We start from the raw sequence: 21160 nt of genomic DNA on the forward strand, positions 1-21160 counted from the left end.
ATTCTTAGAGGAATAGAAGAGAAATAAAAAGATAATAACCAAATAAAATAAAATTTAAATATAGGTTTAATATAGTTCTAGGGAAAAAGCAATACTACCACCCTCATCACTATGGTACTAGATGAAAAATGGTAACAATAAAGAAAAGAAGCAAGAAAAATGAAAAGCACTGAAAGTATTAAAAGAGAAAGTTTTCAGTCAACCAGTGTGCCATGTGGAAAGCTGAAGCTCTGAAAACCACAGCATCCTGGGGATTTACTTGAGCTTCCCAAAAGACTATACCATCTTAATTTAAGAAATAAAACATTAAGATAATATGCATCAATCTTAAATTAGAAGTACTTCAATTTTAAGTTGCCTTTAAGAGGCAACACAAAAACCAGAAGCAGAAATGTGAAATGTGCCATATCCTATATAGTACTGTTTTAAAAGAAAGCTATTATATCAATGTATATAAAAGATATGATGTCACTTTTTACCTGTGATAGGGTTGATACTTGCTGCAATATGAAAGTGGCACAGTGCATTAGCATGATGGGAAATATGTCTTTGAACTTCATGGGTTCCCATCTGGTCAGGCATTAATTCAGTGTGAGTTACAAGAACAGAAGATCTTCTCTGACCTTTCCTTAAATTTTTCAAATGATGAATAGTCTGAAATAGTTTAAAAAAAAATTATTGTTAGATAATCCGGAAAAGTCAGATACATACATTTTTTTAGCTTTCCCTTTAATTTATTTTTGCAATTCTCAGTTTTTTAATCAAAACTTGGAACCACCACCAGAGTTCTGACAGTTAAGATTCTCTGTAAGTTCAGAACAACAAAGGCTTTATTTTCCAGGCTTCTAACGAAGTCTCCACAATGCTAGGTACTAGGCAAATGCTAACTGAACTTTTTCACAAATCTCTTTTGTATAAAAATTAAGAGCACCATAAAATCTGTGGTATGTGAGCTCTATGAGATCATCAAGGAAAGAAGGAAATGTTCTGAGTCTCACTATAAAGAAAAAGGGGCTTTCTTCGTGTCAGTGTTCTCAGATGATTCTTGGCAGTCATCCACATAGGCAAAGATTATCTACAATGTTGACAATTGAGCAGATATTCAGCTTTATTGGGCAACAAAGTTACCGAATTTATGAATAGGGAAAGAGCTTAAGTCTTCACTGAGTTCAATCATACAGAATTATGCTCAACAACATCCCTGAGAACACCAGTGACATAAAAAAAAATGACAATTCTAAATATAACTCTAGAGTACAACTTATTACCTAATCAGAATGCCTTGCATTTGATAAGCAAATAATTAGTAAATGTTTACTGAATTTAACTGAATAATGAATATAACATGAAATATGTACCTACTGTACAGGATAGAAAAAAAAAAGTCAACTATCAAAAGAAACATTTACTGAATGAAAAAATTAGTCAACTATCAAAAGAAACATTTACTTAATGAAAAAATTAGTCAACTATCAAAAGAAACATTTACTGAATGAATGAATAAAAAAAAGAATTATTAAGCATTTACTATTATGCTAACCACACCAGGTATCCAAACCAGAAGTAAGATAGTCCCTGTTCTCTAGAAGCTCACATTCTAACAAGATAAGACAACACATATAGAGGAATGGTATCAAGAAGGAATGTTTTAGACAGAAAAGTCAATCAAGAAATACTTAACAAGGTTCCTACCATATGCCAGATTCTGTGCCCAGCTTTGTAGGTACTATTATCACCCCCATTTTACAGATGAAGAAACTGAGTACATAAAGCTAAAGTGACTTGTTCAGTGTCACAGCTATTAAATGACTAAAGTCATATTTGAACGGAGATCAACCTGGTTTCAAGCTTAGTATTCTTACTCACTATACTGCATGGCCCCAACAAGAATATTTCAAAGAAATGGAATGAAAGATGACAACAGATGGATAAAACAATATAAAATACCCAATAGCGTATTGTCATAGGCTCTTAGAAAGATTTTAAGAACTTAGCTCCATTATAGCAGGGGAATGATATTTAATCAAAATAACTGATCTTTGCTACACTATACCATAAAATCTCACTAAATCAAAGGTTACTACTAAATGTTCTAAAATGCTATTATTTATTATTCTTTTTAACCATCCTATTATTTAAAATATCTTTTTAAATAGTTTTTAAAATTTTATCTTTTATTTTAACAAAACCTAAATTTTTCCCTATAACTCTTAACCTTACCTTTTACCTCTTACCAAGCATTCAACACAATAAAGAATTACAAATTGCAAAAAGAAAGAATAATGTACAATCAACTATAGCAAAACTGAACAATACATCAGAAATGTGATTTTATAATCAATCTTTTGATACACTATTATCTTAGAAATAAGACTGATTTCCTCTTTTTGACTAATTCCTTTATCCTAGATGCAGTATTTTTGGTAAAAAAAAAAAATCTTTTAAATTTCTAATAAGCAAATTATTCACTTTATCTTTTGTAAATACCCTTATCATGTGTTGTTGATGAATTCAGCTATTACCTACAACTATGAAAAGTATTTGATCTGTTTCTTATTTTTTAAAAAATAAAATTATCTTTAATATTAAAAAAAAGACAATATACCTACTAAAACAAGTACCTTCTAAGAAAAGAATATGAAACCACAGAATCTTATGGTTCAATAGGCATTGACCAAGATATGTTAGGCCTACACTTATGTCACAAACTAGAAAAAGAACTAATAATGACAGTTCTAATTTGAAAAACCCTCATAAAAACAAAATATTCAACAGGAAAATACAAGAACAATCTTTTATAGGAAACAAAACACAATGGAAATTAAAGCAATACATTTCTCCACTAAAACACTCTTAAGAACAGAGAAAGCAGATAATAAAAACTGTAAGGAATGAGGCAATGCTAAGGACAGAACCCATAAGATAACTAAGTCCACTTTAAGTAAAAGCACTTGGGAAAAGTCTCATATATTGGAATACGGAATCATTTCCCAAAGTCATCACATATTCCTGGAACCAGCCTGAATAAAACTAGAAAGCAGAATTATTAAACCAAATGTTGTTTTATTGATTGTGTCCAAATCTTTTTGACTCCCATTTGGGGTTTTCTTGGGAAAGATACTAAGGTAGTTTGCTTCCTTTTCCAGCTCAGTTTATAGATGAAGAATTGTGGCAAACAAGATTAAGTGACTTGCAAAAGGTCACACAGAAAAGACAGTAGGTGTCTCAGATCATATCTGAACTCAAATCCTCCTGACTCCAGAACCAAATACTATCTACTAACATCTAGCTGCCTCATGTAGGAACCAATACTTCAACTATCAATATCAAACTTAATACATGTTATGCCATTTGTTGATAAAAAATGATGAAAACCAGTTTGATTATCCTAGACCATAAAACCATAATCTTAAAGAATGAATGGCATACTGAATGTGGAAAATATGGGCATTGGTTTTGCTATGATTATGATTTATTATATGGGCTTTCTTTTTTTTCCCCTTCCAGTGGAAAGAAGATAGGAAGGAGTATTAGTAAGGGAGAAAGAAATCTTTAGTAACTGGAGAAAATTTTATATAAAATACTTTTAAAATAATGAATGATATGAATATATTTTTCATTTTCAAATCAATTATATGAAGGTACTACCTTCACAGATAAGCAATGAGTTTTCAATGTTTCAGGGTGAATTTCCAATCCTAAGAGAAAGAAAAATGTTATTTGTACCATTTGGACAGTCATTATACATGAAAGACCTTAAAATAAACTGGGAGTTTGATGAGCCTCCATACTAGGATCCTTTGAATGACAACAGATTGTAGTGCCTAGTGAGCATTATATAAGACAACATCACAAAAAAATAACAATACATTCCCACAAAACATTTTTTAGTAATTTGTCTGAGACAGCATTCAATCTCACACAATTTAGATGAATCGTCTAGAACAATATGCTATTTTTATGTAACAATTAGAAATCAAAGTCAATTTTTAAAATTAGCAATCTCTTTCCATTTGAGACAAGACAGAAAAATGCTTAGGCATCTTACAAACATGTGTAGAGAAAAAAGGCCTCTACTATTGAGCATATGACTCAGCTTCTAAAAACACTAGGAACTTTCTTTTTCTGAATGAATTAAAAGGAAAAAAGCAAGCATGTAATTGTTTGATTTCAGGAAGTACATATTCCTCAAAATAATGAAAGAAAGAAAAACATACAAATTTTTGTGAAATTAATGGTATCTTTCCTTGGTAAATAAGTTTTTTTAATCCAAAATGGGTCACCTTTTAGGTTTTCTTTGGCACTAAATATTGACCCTCATCTTAAATGACCAATTCAATGACCCATTTAGAAAGGAAAATCTAAAGTAATGGATAGTGCTATTATAAAAATTGATCACATATTGAGACATAAAACCTCACAAACAAATGAAGAAAAGTAGACATATTAAGTAGATCCTTTCTTGACCAGAATACAACAAAAATTATATTCAAGGACCTTTTGAGAAATAATTACTTCTTTGGAGATGAAATCAATTTAGTGAAACAAAAAAATTAGAGAGACAACACAGAATTTCTTCAAAGAAAATGACAATAATGAGATGATAAGCAAAAAATAAGGGATGCAGCTAAATGCATATCACACAACAAGAGAAAAAAAAATCAATAAACTGAACATGCAACTGGAAAAAAATTTTTAAAGCCACAAATCAATGCTCCAAACCAAGCACCAAAGTAAAAATTCTGAAAAATCAAATAAGTTAATTTTTTAAATGAAAGAAAAAATAGAGAGAAACTAAATAACTATAGAAGATATTTTTTGATAGAAAAGAAACTAATAAAATAGCTACTGAGTATTTTTAAGACAAAAATTAAACTGCACATTAAAATAAAAAGGAGAAATGATATGCTAATAAAAGATGAAATGAATGCATATAAAAATTTTAAATTGCCTCTATTAACAGAAAAAATTGGATAATTAAATTACCTGGTATAAGATAAAGTGATTAAATGAGCCTTATTTGAATCCCTAAGGGGGAGAGAGGAGGAAAATGAGTAGGAAAAAAAGGAAAAAGGAGAAGAAAAGAGGGAGAAAGGGGAGACAGAGAAAGGAAAAAAGGAAGGAGAAAGTTGATCAATGTAACAGATTAGGTAAACAGCATACTGAAGAAAAAGAAAATGTTTGACAAATCCAAAGATCCAAGTCAAAGATTTACCATTTGGCAAAAACTACTGGGAAAACTGAAAAGCAGTGTGGCAAAACTAGGCATAGATCAATGCCTCACACCATAAATCCAGATAAATTTCAAATGAGTATATAACTTGGACATAAAAGATATCATAAGAAATTGAATAAGTAATGAAGAAATTATCTATTAGAATCATATATAAAAGAAGAGATCATAAGCAAATAGGAAATTGAGAAAAATCACAGAATCAAGACATAAAAAAGAAACTGATTGAAACATAGTAAAAAAAAAAAAAAAAAAAAAAACTATTCCCCAAAAAATAAAAGTCCAAAGGATAAAAAAGGGCAGTTTTCAGTGAGAAAACCAAACTATCAACATCATTAAAAATATTTCAAATTAATAATAATCAATAAAGTGCAAATTGAAACAACCTTGAGGTTTTATCTCACAAACACCAGATGGGCAAAGATGACAAAAAAGCAAACATGACAATTATCAAAGGAGCTCGGAAAAAAACAGACATATTATTGGTTACTTGGGATCTGGGGAAATATCTGCTTGTGTCCCTTAAGCCATAATACTTATGTTAGAGATTATTGAAAATGAAATGAACCAGAGGGCCTCAAATTTAACACTAATGTGACATCATTTAAAACTTCATCTGATAACATTGTTATCATATTTCCTAATCTTCCTTGAATACAGACACAATTAGGAATCTCATCTTATCAAAGAAATTGGACCCCTTCTATTGCCCCCCCAAAAATATCATTTATCAATTTATAACACTAATCTTAACTACTCAGTCAATTTTTTTTTTTCAAAATTCCCTATCACCTCATAAGTAAGCATTCAAATTGGTCATAACCTGAATCTACATAATTACATATAGGTAATCCTCAACTTTAGCTGAGATAACTTACCTAGAAAACAGAAGTAGAAAAATCAAAAACACGAATAGGAAGTGAGGTTCCCCCAACCACCAAAAATTGTAATCTTTCACTAGAGATTGCTGAATATATACTTTTCTGCATATAAATCTAACAGAATCCTCATTTTAATAATGAATTTTCCTAACACAGTAACCATGAAATAACATATAAAGGAGGGATAGGGGCAGCTATGTCAGAATATGAATACTGAGGTTTTAAGAAAAGAAAAGGAATAACACCTGCCATCGCTAATCTCTCTTTCTGCCACTGAACTGTTCCTGAAAGAAACACACATGTCTGGAATCACAGCTCAATCTGAGTTTCATGGTGCAGACCTGGTTACATGAGCAGGAGGGGAAGAAGGCCCCTCACTAGGCTAAAGGAATGAAGCCAAATGGTGGGGATGACCACCAGCTTATTTACCCACAAACTTAACTCTTTCTCCATTTTCTGAATTCCTCAACTGAGTACTTGAGAGGGAATCTAGCACTTTCTGGAGAGGATTCACAAACACTTCTATAAATACTTTCCTTTTTGTGAATATGAGGTTGCACATAACCTCTCTTTTTTTTCCCTCTATCATCTATACCCACAAATATGCATGGGTTGCTACTGTGAAAGTAAGCATAAAATCATATTTGAAGACACAAAAGATGCTAAATGCAAAAATGCTAAGGATTGACTGTATGACCCATGACTACAATTACCCTGTGCTCCAAACAGGCTGATATCACCCTTTCTTGAGTCCTTGTCACTGGAGGAGCTAGACAAGAAAGTCCTTATCTTTCCCATAATGAAGAACTGAACTATGTTCAGCCCAAATAAAATAGTCCAATTCCAGGCTTATTATTAACAGCTATCTGATTTTTGGAACCAGAAATACATTTTAAAGGCATTGAAGAAGTTTCAAAAAAAATTTAAAAATAAAGCCTTACCTAACATTTCTCTCAGTCTTTAACATCTATTCATAAGAGATCTAGCTTTCAGAAATTTAATTTCCTCATGTCCAAGGCTACAAATCTTTTTTTCTCATCTAGTCACCTGGAGAAGCAATTTTGATATTCTATCTAGTAACAATGACCTCAAGTAACTACTGGAGCAAAGCCAGGACAAGGTACTGACATTTTAGACAAGGTCTGAAAATGTTATCCACGGGGTATGACTATCTACTGAGGACTCTGACCTTCCTTGTAAAAGATATAACTTGATTTATCACAAAATAAATATCTACATGCTAGGGAAAACAGAATGTCCTAGCATTCAAAACAACTGCATTTAAAAAGATTATCAGAAGGTGTCTTTCTTTGCTCCATTATTTCCCTTGTGACTAGGTTATGGGAAAGTGAAAGATAGAGTCAAGGAAAAGAACCATCACCCCCTAAAAATCAGGAAGATATAATAAAATCCAGAAAAGATAGGATACAGGGTATGAAATAAGTTAACATTAATTTGTTTGAAGAAAAGTGACATGATAGAAATGTAAGTATGAAATCAAGAGTACTTGGCAAGCAAAGCAACAAAATGGGTAAAAAGAAAACATTTTTGAAAAGTTATACCCCCTTGGAACACTGGATATATCTGAACCCACTAGCTTCCTCCTCAACAAAGCACTTGAGTAGATCTCCCATTTGTTATGGATAAAGTCCAAGGATATATTAGACACAATTATTCTTCTGTTGATTATAGATAAGAGCCAGCCACAGCTCAAGACAATAAATAATTTATGTTCTCTTACCTAAAAAGCTCACCTTTGTTCTCTAAATGATAGCAAATAATTACGAATCATAGAATACCAGGATATCTCAAGAGATTCAAAACTGCAAGTGACCCACAATCAATTGATAAACATTTATTAAGTGCCTACTATGCACCAGGCACTGTGTTAAGGACTGAAGACACTAGAATAAAACCAAAAGTTTTTGATTGGTAGGGCAGTCCACAAAACAATTTTTTCTAAAAAAAATGTACAAAATACACACAAGATGATTTAAGGGGAGAAGCCATAAGGAAAGACTTCACAGAAAAGGTGGAGCCTGAACTGTTTATCCTAAACAGAATCAAATGGGAATGTGTCAGGGCCTCTCTTTCCACTATAATTAAACCATTTGGTAGATAATATGGTTTTTTAGTATATCTTAATTAGAAGTAAATAAATATGAGATCCTCCTTCACACCTATCAAAGTGGAAAAGGTGAGAAAAAAATGAAAATTGCAATTGCTAGAGGAGTTATAAAAGGACAGAGACACTAATGAACTACTGAGGGAGTTGTAAAATACTCCAACTATTCTAGAAAGCAATCTGAAATCCCAGCTAGGTGATAAGCGGACAAAATACTGGGCCTAGAGTCAAAAGTTCAAATCTAACTTTAGGCACTGGCTAGCTAACCACAGTTTGCTCATCTGCAAAATGGAGATTAACAACAGCTCTTAACATGCTGGGTTTATTGTGAGGACAAAATAAGGTAACATTTGTAAAGTATTACATAACTTAAAGAACTATGTAAATACAAGCTATTATTATTATTATTATTATCCAAAAAGTCACTGAACTGTACATACCATTTTACCCAGTAGTAGCAATACTACATTTATACTCCAAGGAGGTCAAAAAAGTATATTTAGATTGATATAATTTTTATATCAGTACTTTTCAGAGTAGCAAAGAGAATAATAAGAAACAAGTGAATGTCCATCAACTTGGAATTGTGGCAAATGAATGTGATAAATTACAAATATAATAAAATTCACAGAAACCTAGGCATACTAATATGAGTGATGTAAAAGTGAACCAAAGCAGGAGAACGATTTATATAATGACGACAAAAATGTAAAAATAAACAATTTTGAAACATTTCAAAACTGATGCATTCAGTGACCAACTATGTATGACATAAGAAACCTGATAATGAAGCAGGTCTACTATCCTTTTGGCTGAATAACCATGTACTACAATTACAGAATAAAATAAATATTTTCAAATATGAACAATGTGGTGATAATTTCTTTCTCTTGACTATAGTTATTCATTAAAAGGAAAGGTTTCTATGTGAGGATGAGAGTCTAAATAACAGTATCAGATGCAAAAACAGAAGTATCAATGAAACATTTTTTAAAACTACAAAGAGTGCCGAAGTTCAAAAGGTATATAGTTAAGATGGGTAATTTTTTTAACTATCATAGTTAAATTTAATACACATTATAAAAAATTATGAAACATTAAGTTCACAATCTCACTCTTCTGTTTTCTTCTTCTTTTATGTTTAATGTTTAAGTTAATTTTAAAAAAGGAAACCTGAAAAAAACTAGGAGCAAACAATATACAATTCAACTCCTTTATGTGCAAAAAAAAAATTAGCAGCTGAGGGAATGGCCATCAATTGGGGAATGGTTGAATAGATTGTGGTATGTGCTTATGAAGGAATATTACTGGGCTATAAGAAATGACTAGCAGGATGTTCTCAGAAAAACCTATACACTTCCATGAAATGATGCAAAGTGAAATGTATTGTGTATAAAAGTAACAAGTGTTGTAAGATGTTCAATCAGCTGTAAAAGACATAACTATTCTTAACAATACAATGATCCAAGACAACTCTGAAGGCCTTGTAATGAAAATTGCAATTCATACCCAGAAAAAGAACTGATGGTATCTGAATACAGACTGAAACACTTTTTTTTTTTGCTTTGTATTTCTTAAAGGTTTTGCTGTTGGTTTTGTTGTTTTGGGGGGGTTATGCTTTTTTTCACAACACAACTATTATGGAAATGTTTTGTATGACTACACATGCATAACCTATATTGAATTGATTGTATTTTCAATGAGGGGAGACAGGAAGGGAAGAATGGAAAGGATCTGATTTTTAAAACAAATTTTAAATTTTAAAATCTTAAAAACAAATGTTTAAAAATTTGTTTTTACATATAACTGGGGAAAAGTAAAATGCTAAGTTAAAAAAGGATTTAAAAAAGAAGAAAAATTCAGTTGTTGGCAATTTTTTAATAAATTATATAAAAACTATTTGCTTAAACTTTTTTCCACCAATTAAATTAAAACTCTAAGTAACCCATCTGATGAGTGCAATTCATTTAACTATCTGAGGATGCACCTTACAGATCACTCATCTTGGCAAGTCCAATCAGGCTAGAGCAGTTTTGCTCAAAATGTGATGTTTAAGAGGATCCAAATTGAGGTAATCATGTGATTAAGACATGTGTATCTTTGAAAATTTTCAGGCTAAAATTGTCTTGTGGACATTCCATGGCACAAAATTCCTTGGGTCACAAACAAGCATTTGTCCAAATGCTCACATGGAATATAGATGAGCAGAAAAAGAGTTCCAGTCATAGGAGACAATAAATGAAAATGCAAAGATTTAGGAGATGGAGTATCTTGTTTGAGAATTGCAAAGAGACCAATGACAGTGAATCACAAGACTCCCTCCTCTACACAAGGAGTAAAAAAGGTTGTACCATTAGGAAGGAAGCAGGCAACAGAGTAGAAGAGTATCTTTTGCCTCTCTTAGCATTCCACAGTACACTTAATAAATGCTGATTGACTAAATGACTTTAAAGTGTGTGTGTGTGTGTGTGTGTGTGTGTGTGTGTGTACATAAATATAGTCATCCTTAATTGTAGCCTGCTTGGGGGAATTGGAGAGAGAAGAAAAAGGAAAAAAGAATAAAGTGGAAAGAGCATAGAGGACTTCTAAATTTAGCTCTCTATACGATTAATTTTTTAATTTTTGATAAATATGCACTGGCTCCGGCAGATAGGTTTTATAACCCACCAGAAGGGCAGTGTCCAGTGCGAGCAGCCCCACTATCCTTAATAGCCAGGTGATGTGGAGAAATCCAGATAGTGGTGAATGGAAGGAACCAGATAGGTTAACTGCTTGGGGAAGAGGGTTTGCTTGTATCTCTACAGATGGAAAAGGAATCAGATGGGTGCCAACAAGAACTTTGTCCATTGGAGAGAGACTTTCAGAAAAAAGTGAAAAACCTCGAAACAGAGAAGATCTAAAAAACATCCGACACGGAAAGAGCATGGCTAATAATAAGACTGTTACAGAACTTCAAAACCTACAGGAATCATTGGATTCCCTGAGATGAAAAATTGTTGACAAGACTGTTGCAGAACTTCAAAACCAGCAGGTATCATTGGATTCTCTGAAACATGATAAGACTGATACAAGACCTGAAAATCTGCAGGAATCAATAAATTCCCTGAGACATGATAAACTTCAGAACCTCAAAATCTGCAGGAATCACGGGATTCCTTATCACATAATAAGACTGATGCAGGACTTCAAAACTTGCAGGAATTAGTGGATTCCCTACACATGTGAAGTAATGGAAAATGGATTGGTTTAGGACTATTTCTAGGACTTATGGACATGTGTAATTCCTCATGTTGATTCAGGTTATTTGTTATATCACTACTAGCCTGTGCTATATTGTTATGTGCTTATGTAATAACTCCCATGTTGATGGATTTATGTGTACCCGTTTCAAAGTTAGACCCTTTACTCAATAACTGCAATATTGTGCTATGATAAGACTCAGCTCTTCTCAATAAGACAACTTCAAAAGACTCATGAAGGAAAATGATAGCCACATTGAAAGAAAGAACTATAGACTCAATGCAAATTGAAGCATACTATTTTCAGTGGTTTTTATTTCTGGTTTTTTGTGGGGTTTTTTTCTTTTTATGGTTTCTTCACTCACAACATAACTAATGTGAAAATGTGTTTAACATGATTGCACATGTGTAACCCCATCTTAGGGACAGGGGAAGGAAAAAAGAAAAATTTGGAGCTCAAAAATCTTATAAAAAATGAAGGCTGAAAACTATCTTTACATTAATTGGAAAAAATAAAACTATTTATAAACATAAAATAAAATATTGCTGGGAAATGTCTGAAGGGTTTTTTATCAGACAAGTCAGGTGAAAACATCTATTTCAATTCTGCTTTATGGTATCATTGAAAAAACAGGTATAACAAGAAAATACTTCAGAGTAATAAACACAAAGCTAGAAAAACAGGCAAACTAACCAAGGTAAAGATGGGGTAGATTTCTACAAAGATCTTGAAGTTCTCTCTTTGTGGCAATACTCTGCTATCCATGAAGGGAAATGAAGCACCAGAAATGAAAAGTATTAAACACAGTGCTGTAGCTAAGGAGAAGTAACTAAATTTTACAATTTCACACACAAATCTCTTCTTAACTCTGAGCTGGTCCCTCTGTATTAACTTTATCTGGTGCTTAAAATGGATGATGCAATTAATCTCCATTGAATATGTAAAAGATTTGCTGATGTTTATTAACAATCAGCTTAACAAATAATTCTAATGGAGTTCCAAGGACCTCTAATAAACATATAATAGAGTATCTTAATCTTATCTTTAAAAAAATCACATTTGCTTTCAAATATGACTAATGAAAATAAAAAATGATTTAGTAACTGACCTTTGAAAGGTGCAGTATCAAAAATTTATCACCCTCTAGTCAACCTGGTTATGGTATCTCCAAACTTAGCAAGGCTCAGAAAAAAGAAATATGGCCAATGAGTAGGTGGCTATTAAAAGCCTTTCCAACTGGTAGAACTTTCCAAGGCTTAGGCTTTACTGATACAGTCTCCAAGACCCCAGGATCATCTCCAAGACACAAGACATCAGACTAGCATAATTATATTTTCCCCACAATGATTCAGCAAGACAGGTATTTATAGACACATCATTTTATAAAGGATAAAACTCACATTCTGAGTTATATGACTTATCCTATGGCCATGAAGCAAATAAGTGATAGAAGTACATACCTAAGCTACATTTCAGAGCGCTGTGTTAATAAACATCCCACTCAACAAGTCAAGAATATGTAAACAAGTGAGTGTGCTCTTAGAAATATGAAAAAGATTAAAATCCATGACTGTTTTAATTTTATACATAGCAAGTTCTGTGTACAGATTTTTTTGTGAACTTCCCATCAGATCCTTTTCTATTAAACAGTGCACACGTGTGTGCACACACACACCTGTCAAGTATCGAGGGCAACACAAACAACACAGTACCTCGAGAGCATGCTGTATTCTATCTTTCTGTCTTCCAGAATGAGAAAGACTACTGGCAATGCTGGAAGTGCTCGTCTCACAAATCTGTTCCCCCAGAAGACAGTCTTCTGGTAATAAGGTTTCTGCCCACAGACGGCAGATGCCATCCTGGCATGAGGTTAATAGCACATTACAAACAGAACCCCTGAAAAAAAATAGAAACAGACCAAGATTACCATATATAAATGAATATATGTGTGTATGTGATCCATATATACTACTACATAGATATACACACACACACACACACACACACACAAACACACATACAATTTTATCTCATCAGTTTAGTCATCATCAATTAAATAACCTAAGGTGTGATCCTTCACTTACAAAGGCAATAACTATCAGAAATGAGGTTTTTCCCAGTTGTGGTGATGAATTTATATTGTTTCATTCAGGCATCGCAATTGTCTCTTGTGAAGATAACATATACTATTATAAAGAGGGGAAGTCATTTGGAGACACAGTCTTTTGCCATAAAACTACTAAGTTAACTGTTCTTTTAAGAAAGAATAATCCAGATAGCAAGGTCCAGCTGCCATAGCCGAGCCCAAGTTCCCAAAATATTCCAAGATAAGGCTTTCGGTATCATTCCATTGAAACTACTCTTTCCAAAATTAAAAATGATCTCTTAGTTGTCAAATCCAATTACTTTTTACTTAATTATCCTTGACCTCTCTGCAAGCTGTGACACTGTTGATCACTCTCTTTGATGCTTTCTTCTCTCTAGGTTTACTAGAGCAGGGATGGGGAACGTCTAGTTCTCATATGGTATAAGGGCTGCCAAATTATCTGCTAAGACAACTGCAGGCAATGATGACCTGAAAACTAGGTACAACAACCTTCCACTGCTTGAATTCTATAAGATGATAATTTTAATGGCCCATGAATGATGTTATGAATCTCCAAATAGTCCTTGGCAGAAAAAAGTTTCCATATCCTTCCTCCTAATCCCTCCCAGATCCTTCGCTATTCCTATGGAGGGCAACACTCTCCTCTCAGTCGCTCAGGCTTGCCATCTCAAAGACACCCTTGATACCTCAATCTTTCACCATCCAAGCTGCTGCTGAGACCTAGGGATTTCCCCTTTGCAACATCTCCCCACCCTTCTCTCTTCTGACACTATCACCACTCTACCACAGGTCTTCATTATTTCACATCTGGATTATTGCAATAGCCTGAAGGTAGTCTGTCTGTGTCCACCTCAAGTCTCTCTCTACTCTATTTCATTCTCCATTCAGCCATTAAAATAATATTCCTGTAGCACAGATCTGATCATATTTCCTTCTTCAACAAACTCAAGAAGCTTCTTGTTTCTAGGAACAAACACATAATGCCCTGTTTGGCATTCAAAGTACTAGACCATTCCTATCATTCCAATCTTCTTATACCTCACTCTCTGACATATATTTTTTAATCTAGCAACACTATCCCCTAACTGTTCAATGAATAAAATATTCCATCTCTTACCTCTGGGTATTTTCTCTTTTTATCCACCCCACCTAGAATAGTCTCCCTCCTCTACTCTGACTACTGGCCTCTTTGACTTCCATTAAACCCCATTTTCTACTGGAAGTACTCCCTAACCCCTTTTAATTATAGTGGCTTCCCCATTATTTATATAAATTAGAAAAACTGAAACTCCAACATCCAATTCCCCACCCCCCCACACCTCCAATATCCTTGTTGTTAGAGTCTTCCAAAAAAAAAAAAAAAATCCTTCTCTCCTTATCTTAAAAAAATATCTGCAAGGGCAGCACAATGGCACCAGTCCTGGAGTAAGGAGAACCTGAGTTCAAATTTGGTCTCAGACACTTAATACTTAGTAGCATGCACGCGCACACGTGCGTGTGTGTGTGCCTCTCTGGACAAGTCACTTAAACCCAATTGCCTCTCAAAAACAAAATCAATCTGCTTAATTATCTATGTTAGTAATTTATTTTCATTCCATACTTCCTACTGTTATCTCTAATTTCTCAGGTATGGTTGGTGAAAAGATTCCTAGAAAATCTTTTAAAGTATATGTTAGCTGTTTCTTAGCAATCCTTATGGTATTCATGAACAAATTTAACTAATACCTTTAAAGATATCAGACCATCAGAATAATATTTCCTTTGAAAAGATTCTATAGTTTGTCTAGGATAAGGAAACTATAATGACTATTTTCCTCTATTCCTTGATATCTATCCTTTAACCTTTATCCAATGCTTTAAGTTGCTAACCTAATATATCACATTCATTTCTCATCATTTGTGCTTTCCTGTTATTTGAAACTCTACCCTTTAAGGCACTGAAAAAACAGAAATCAGCATTTATTTTACATTCAAATGTAAACAGTTTTCTAACCTGGGCATGTATTTGCTAGTGTTACGCCATGAAAAACCTGTAACAGCTCGAGGATGTGCCAAATAAACAAAGGAAAAGTTAGTAAATATCTGCCTTTTTTTCAATTCTTGATGCTCTTGAGGTATAATAGACTTCCAACCAGTCATAGGATACCACACTTTTAAAAGACAATCATCCTGCAAAAAAGATAAACCAATAAAAAATGAATTTTGTTGTTGTTGTTATTGTTCAGTCATTTCAGTCATATCCTAGTCTTTGTAACCCCATTTGGGGTTTTCTTGGAAAGATATTAGAGTGGTTTACCATTTCCTTCTCCAAAATTAATTTGTACATGCATAAATCATAAATCTTCTAGTGAAGCAGAATATTTTAAAATTAACTAAATAAGACTACAATCTACATAGTATAAACAATCAAAACTAACTAGATTCTTCTTAAATGATTGTAAGAACCCTACAAGCAAATAAAAGGCTTGTAGAATTCTTCACAGGAAGATCTAGTACAATGCAATATAATGGTTGAAAAACACTATTAGATGACTCTGATACTACTTACTAACACTATTACTTACTCATAACCATTTCTAATTTTTTAAGGAAGAAGTAGGAAAAAAGTTATTTGAAGAACGCACAATTTTAAGAAAAAGATAAACATGTAAGTTCAAGACTGACAGCTAACAAGGCAAAAAGTACAGCTTTAGGGAAACAGATATGACTGGGTGAACACTTGACATACAAATATCAAAGACCAAGATTTAACTAGGGGGATGTCTCATGTAAGAAAAAATACATATCATTTAAAACTCTCCCAAGATTCCCTTGATTCTAAAACTAAAATAAATTTGAAATGCAGAGAAAATAATCCTAAAATACCATGTTTAAAAAACATTAGTCCCTAAAAAATCTAATCAAAGTACTTAATGAACTATGATTTTAAAAGTCATGAAGGAAGATATGAGTTTGAGTCATGTGTATTTAGTGAAGGATATTTTATCACTGAAGCAGAGGCAGAAAATATCTCTTAGCTTTAGATCACAATAGCACCATCTGTTTCAATCAGATCATCTTGGCTCCTCTAACATAAGCAGAGCAGATGCAAACTGAAAGAAACTAGCCCAATACGCCAGGCCTTTCAGTTCCTTCTTAACCAAAAAGATCTTAATGCAACATCTCCAATCCCAAAACATGTTTATCCAAAACTATAAGTACCTCTATTCATCCTCAAACTGCTAAGGGATCCCCAGAATCTCCATATTGATAATAAGGAGCAAGGAGAGCTCTCTGAAGCTCCAACAGTTTAACTAAGAAGCAATATATTAAATCCACAAACATTTATTGCACACTTGTACATGCCCATTCAGCATTATATTAAGAGATTACAGTCACTGAATTCAAAAGGAATACAATCTAATTGTAGGCAGCAAGTTTTATAGAAATAAAAGACACAAAATTCCTATAGCTAATCAAGGGATGGATTTGATGCTGAGTTCTTAAAGGCTATCTTAGTGCAAATGCTATGAAGATCAACCAAGCTGTAAATACTTTGAATGTGGACTCAAGAGGTTTTGTCTGTCATTAAAAAAAATCATGTCAGTCAATAAATATTTATTAAGACTAGTATGTACCACTTCAAAGCATAAAGATCATAAATTACTTAATTATAGCCATCCATGAAGGAATGAAATTTATAAAAGGCTTTTAGTACTAAATGGCCTCCTTCACCCTATTATATGTCTATATAGAGTAGGCTAAAAGAAAATGAGAGAGAGTATTCCAAATCATATAGATCTGCCCAATTCTGTAGGAGTAAGGAAACTATCATAATGAAAATTTTAATTTAAATGAAATCAGAAGAAAAGAACCAGATGTAGATGAAAAGTAGAATAATTTATAGTCTTTCAGGAGACTCAGAAAGGTAAATAAAGTATTGGATAAAATTGACTTCGTTAATGTGTTCAAAGGAGAAAAAATATATAATTTCATGGGACTACGACTTGGTCACCTTCTTAAAAAGTATATGCAAAAAGATTACATCACAGCAAGAATTACAGCAACTCTTCAGCTTTCCTACTTCTAAAAAAATTGCAAAGTAAAAAACCAAAAAGGGATCTTTGATCTAAACACTCCTTTCAAACAACATCAGAACAAACTACACAAAGGTTTATTAGTTTCATATATAAACATCTTTTTTATCAGTCTTTATATGTAGAAATATTCAAGTTAGTTGATAGATCTGTAAAATTAATAAGATTTTGGAGGGGTTGGGAAAAGCTAAATAATTATCCAGGGCACTGAGAGCCTAAATGATTTACAGGACTGGAATCTAGATATTCCTATCCAAATGCAGATGAATCTATCTGTCAGGCCAAGATGATACTTAGGAATTTATTGTGGATTATTGTTATATAATTATGTGTAATATATCCTATTGTCAAACAATAAGTTCCATGAGAGCAAGGATTGTGTCTTAATCAAATTTTTGTATTTATTCTCAATGCCTAAGTAGGTATTTATACATAGGAGATGATTAATAAAAATATTTCTTGAATGAAAAAATTGCAGCACTAGAAATGCAAAAAAAATATTTAAAAGAAAGAAATCACAATTACTTTTCAAAACAAAACTGGGATTAGGAAAAACTGCTCAAAAAAATGTCTTAATTTTTTTTATAAATGAAGGATTTTTTAAAAACACAATTGAAAATATCAGAAGAAAAAATTCTTCAAATATTATCAATAGAAGACTCAGAGTGAAACTAAAATTTTCTCAACAATATTATGGCTAATAAACACATTGGAGGAATTACGGGAATAAAACTCAAATTATATAGATATTCAGCAAAAAAAAATTATATATATATAGATGTATATAAACATATATACATATGAGAGTAATAATTAGTATTATATGAAAAATTTTATAACCATGATTTCATCCCAAAAGAAGTTTCTCAACAAAATTAAACATTCTTTTAAAATAAATCTTTTCTTCTCCCCCCCCCCCCCAGGCTAGGGTTAAGTGACTTGCCCAGGGTCACACAGCTAGGAAGTGTTAAGTGTCTGAGACGAGACCAGATTTGAACTCAGGTCCTCTTGAATTCAAGGCTGGTGCTCTATCAACTGAGTCACCTAGCTGCCCCCTAAATTAAATCTTTAAAAAAGAATTAAATATTCTTTTGATGAGAGTTTTATAGAACACTATGTAACAGTATAGTAGTTCTCCTAGTTCCCCTCCCTTCCCACTTTTAAAAATTATTTCCTTTGAAATTCTTTGGGTTTTATTTTTTTCTAGTTCTGCAAATTAATCCTTTGCTTAATTTGACTGATATAATGCTGAATAATTAAAGTTGTATTGTCATTTTTATTATATTGGCTCAGCCTACATAAGAGTAACTAATATCTCTGCAATTATTTAGGACTATTCTTTATTTCCATAAAGAACGTTTTACAGTTGTATTCTAATGGATTCTTATGAAATTTCTGTTTCTATCTGTTCCTATTGGGGTTTGGGATTTGTTTTTGTTTTGTTTTGTTTTTTGTAATATAGATTTATTTCTACAACTTTGGTGAAATTTTTGTTTTAATCAGATTTTATGTCAAGGTTATCTAAGTAACATCTGAAAAAAAAGTACCTTTACATAAGTTTAATTCTTCAATTGCTTTTTCTTAGCTTTTTATTCCTTTTTTATTTCTTCCTATTTATTTTTTACTTATTCCTATGCTTTTCAACATGCTTACCAGAAATGAGTGCTGTATTTTATCAAAAAGCCTTTTCTGTATTGATTGATAGTTTTTATTTTATTGCTACTAATTTTGTCTAATATGCTTCTAGTTGTTTTTTTTTTTTTTTTTAATATTAAACCAACCTTGAATTCTTGGTATTAATCCAACCTGGTCGGGGCACATCATCTTTTTGATAAGTTGCAGTAGATTCTTTGCTAATTTAGTTTTAAAAAATTTATTAATAATTATTAGGGATATTGATCTAGTTTTCTTTCTCTATTTTTGACTTGTTTTGGTTTAAGTATCAAGTCCATATTTCCAGGAGACCATTTCTTTCCCATTTGTGTAAACAGTTTATAAAAACTGAAATTATGAAATATTTTTAAAGAAGTATTTACACCTATTGTTACCTCCTCTAAGCTCTATTTCTAATGGAACCAAAATATAATACTACAGCTTTTGTTAACTAAAAAAAAAAAAAAAAAAAAAAAAAAAAAAAAAAATTAAAAATAAAAGAACAAAGGCTCACCTCTACACACCAAAATGAAGACTATAAGTAAGACTTTACCAAAAAAAAAGACAGCAATTAAATCATCATTTACATAGTAAATGAATTAAAAAGGTACAGTAGTAGAAACCAGGCATTTTTTTGGTCCTACACTCAGCATTCTCCCTAATATTCAGTTAGTTCAATATGACATAAGAAATGTGGAAAAAAAAATTCCTGAACCTCAGTTTCCTCATCTGTAAAATGGGGAGGGGAGGAGAAGGGAGATGGCATTAAATGACATAACTTCTAAGATTTTTGCCAGCTCTAGAATTATCATCCTATGATGATCCTCAACATAGCATTTATTCCAGGACAAATTCCAATGCTCTAAAAGAATATTCTTGACAACTTGATATAGGATTTTTAAAAATGGAAAACTATCATACCAGAATTCAATGAAAAACAGTTTCAGATAGACCCTGGACTTTAACACAGTACTTTGTATTAATAGATAGTTAATAGCAATAGGATCTGAGCACATGATCCCAATACTGAAATTATATTTCAGTGAGTTAAACAAGGTCTTCCACAAGGGGTTAGCTTAGGGAAATAAGTGCTTCAAATGGCCTGGGAGTTTTCAGGCTTCACAGACACCTTCCAAGATGGTCATGGGTACTTTCCCTCCCATATATAAGCAAGCTCTTTATAAAAGTTCAGAAAGGGAACTTCACCTTCCAGGTCTAAATCAAAAGCACCAGAATCTTTATAATGAAAGAGTTCTCCCAAGAGTCCCATATGACAGTCTCAAGAGCCCTTACTTATACAGCAAAATGGCTTTTTATATAAGGCACCTAGAAAATCTTCAAGGACAGTCAGACAGCAGATCAAAATATATCCCCAGAATTCCTGGTCTAAAATACCACTTAATACAACTAAATACTTTTTTATTGAACATCTATTGTATAAAAATCCCTTGGCTAAGCACTGGGGGGCGGGGGGGGGAAACATAAAGATGTCTTCAAGAAGACTGCAAATTAATAGAAGTCAATGATTCCGGAAATATTCTTAGATGGAAGAATGTTCTAATTTTTATTCTCAGTTTTATGTGCATTTGAGCAAAGAGAATTTTGCATCTATCTGAATTTCTAATCAACGTGGCTAAAACAGATTAATTCAAATCATTTTTTTTAAACTCAACAACTGCTAAAAGTTAAAATCACTTAAAAGAATAAAGTCAGGCAAACCAAATATTAGGTAATATTATTGGATGGGGGGGGAGGGAGGAACTAGAATTGCAGAAAAGGAAGAGCACGATAAAGGAAAAGCAAAGCACTTATAATTCTTGCACATTTGCTTTTTGTTTGCCAAGT

At 32.5% G+C, this 21160-nt stretch overlaps 1 protein-coding gene across 5 annotated transcripts in view; it reads right to left on the reverse strand.

The window, feature by feature from the left end:
- DMXL2 (Dmx like 2) overlaps positions 1–21160 on the reverse strand; it is a 140025-nt gene that overhangs the window by 81538 nt on the left and 37327 nt on the right. For all 5 annotated transcript variants that reach the window (XM_074294514.1, XM_074294513.1, XM_074294511.1 and 2 more), the window contains exons 7-9: positions 15580–15755; positions 13192–13375; positions 480–654 (exon numbers count right to left, since the gene is read on the reverse strand). In XM_074294514.1, coding sequence (XP_074150615.1) covers positions 480–654; positions 13192–13375; positions 15580–15755 — 535 coding nt within the window. The remainder of the gene's footprint in view (positions 1–479; positions 655–13191; positions 13376–15579; positions 15756–21160) is intronic.

The sequence above is a fragment of the Sminthopsis crassicaudata genome, chromosome 2 (assembly GCF_048593235.1).
Source record: "Sminthopsis crassicaudata isolate SCR6 chromosome 2, ASM4859323v1, whole genome shotgun sequence".
In the NCBI taxonomy this organism is placed as follows: Eukaryota; Metazoa; Chordata; class Mammalia; order Dasyuromorphia; family Dasyuridae; genus Sminthopsis; species Sminthopsis crassicaudata.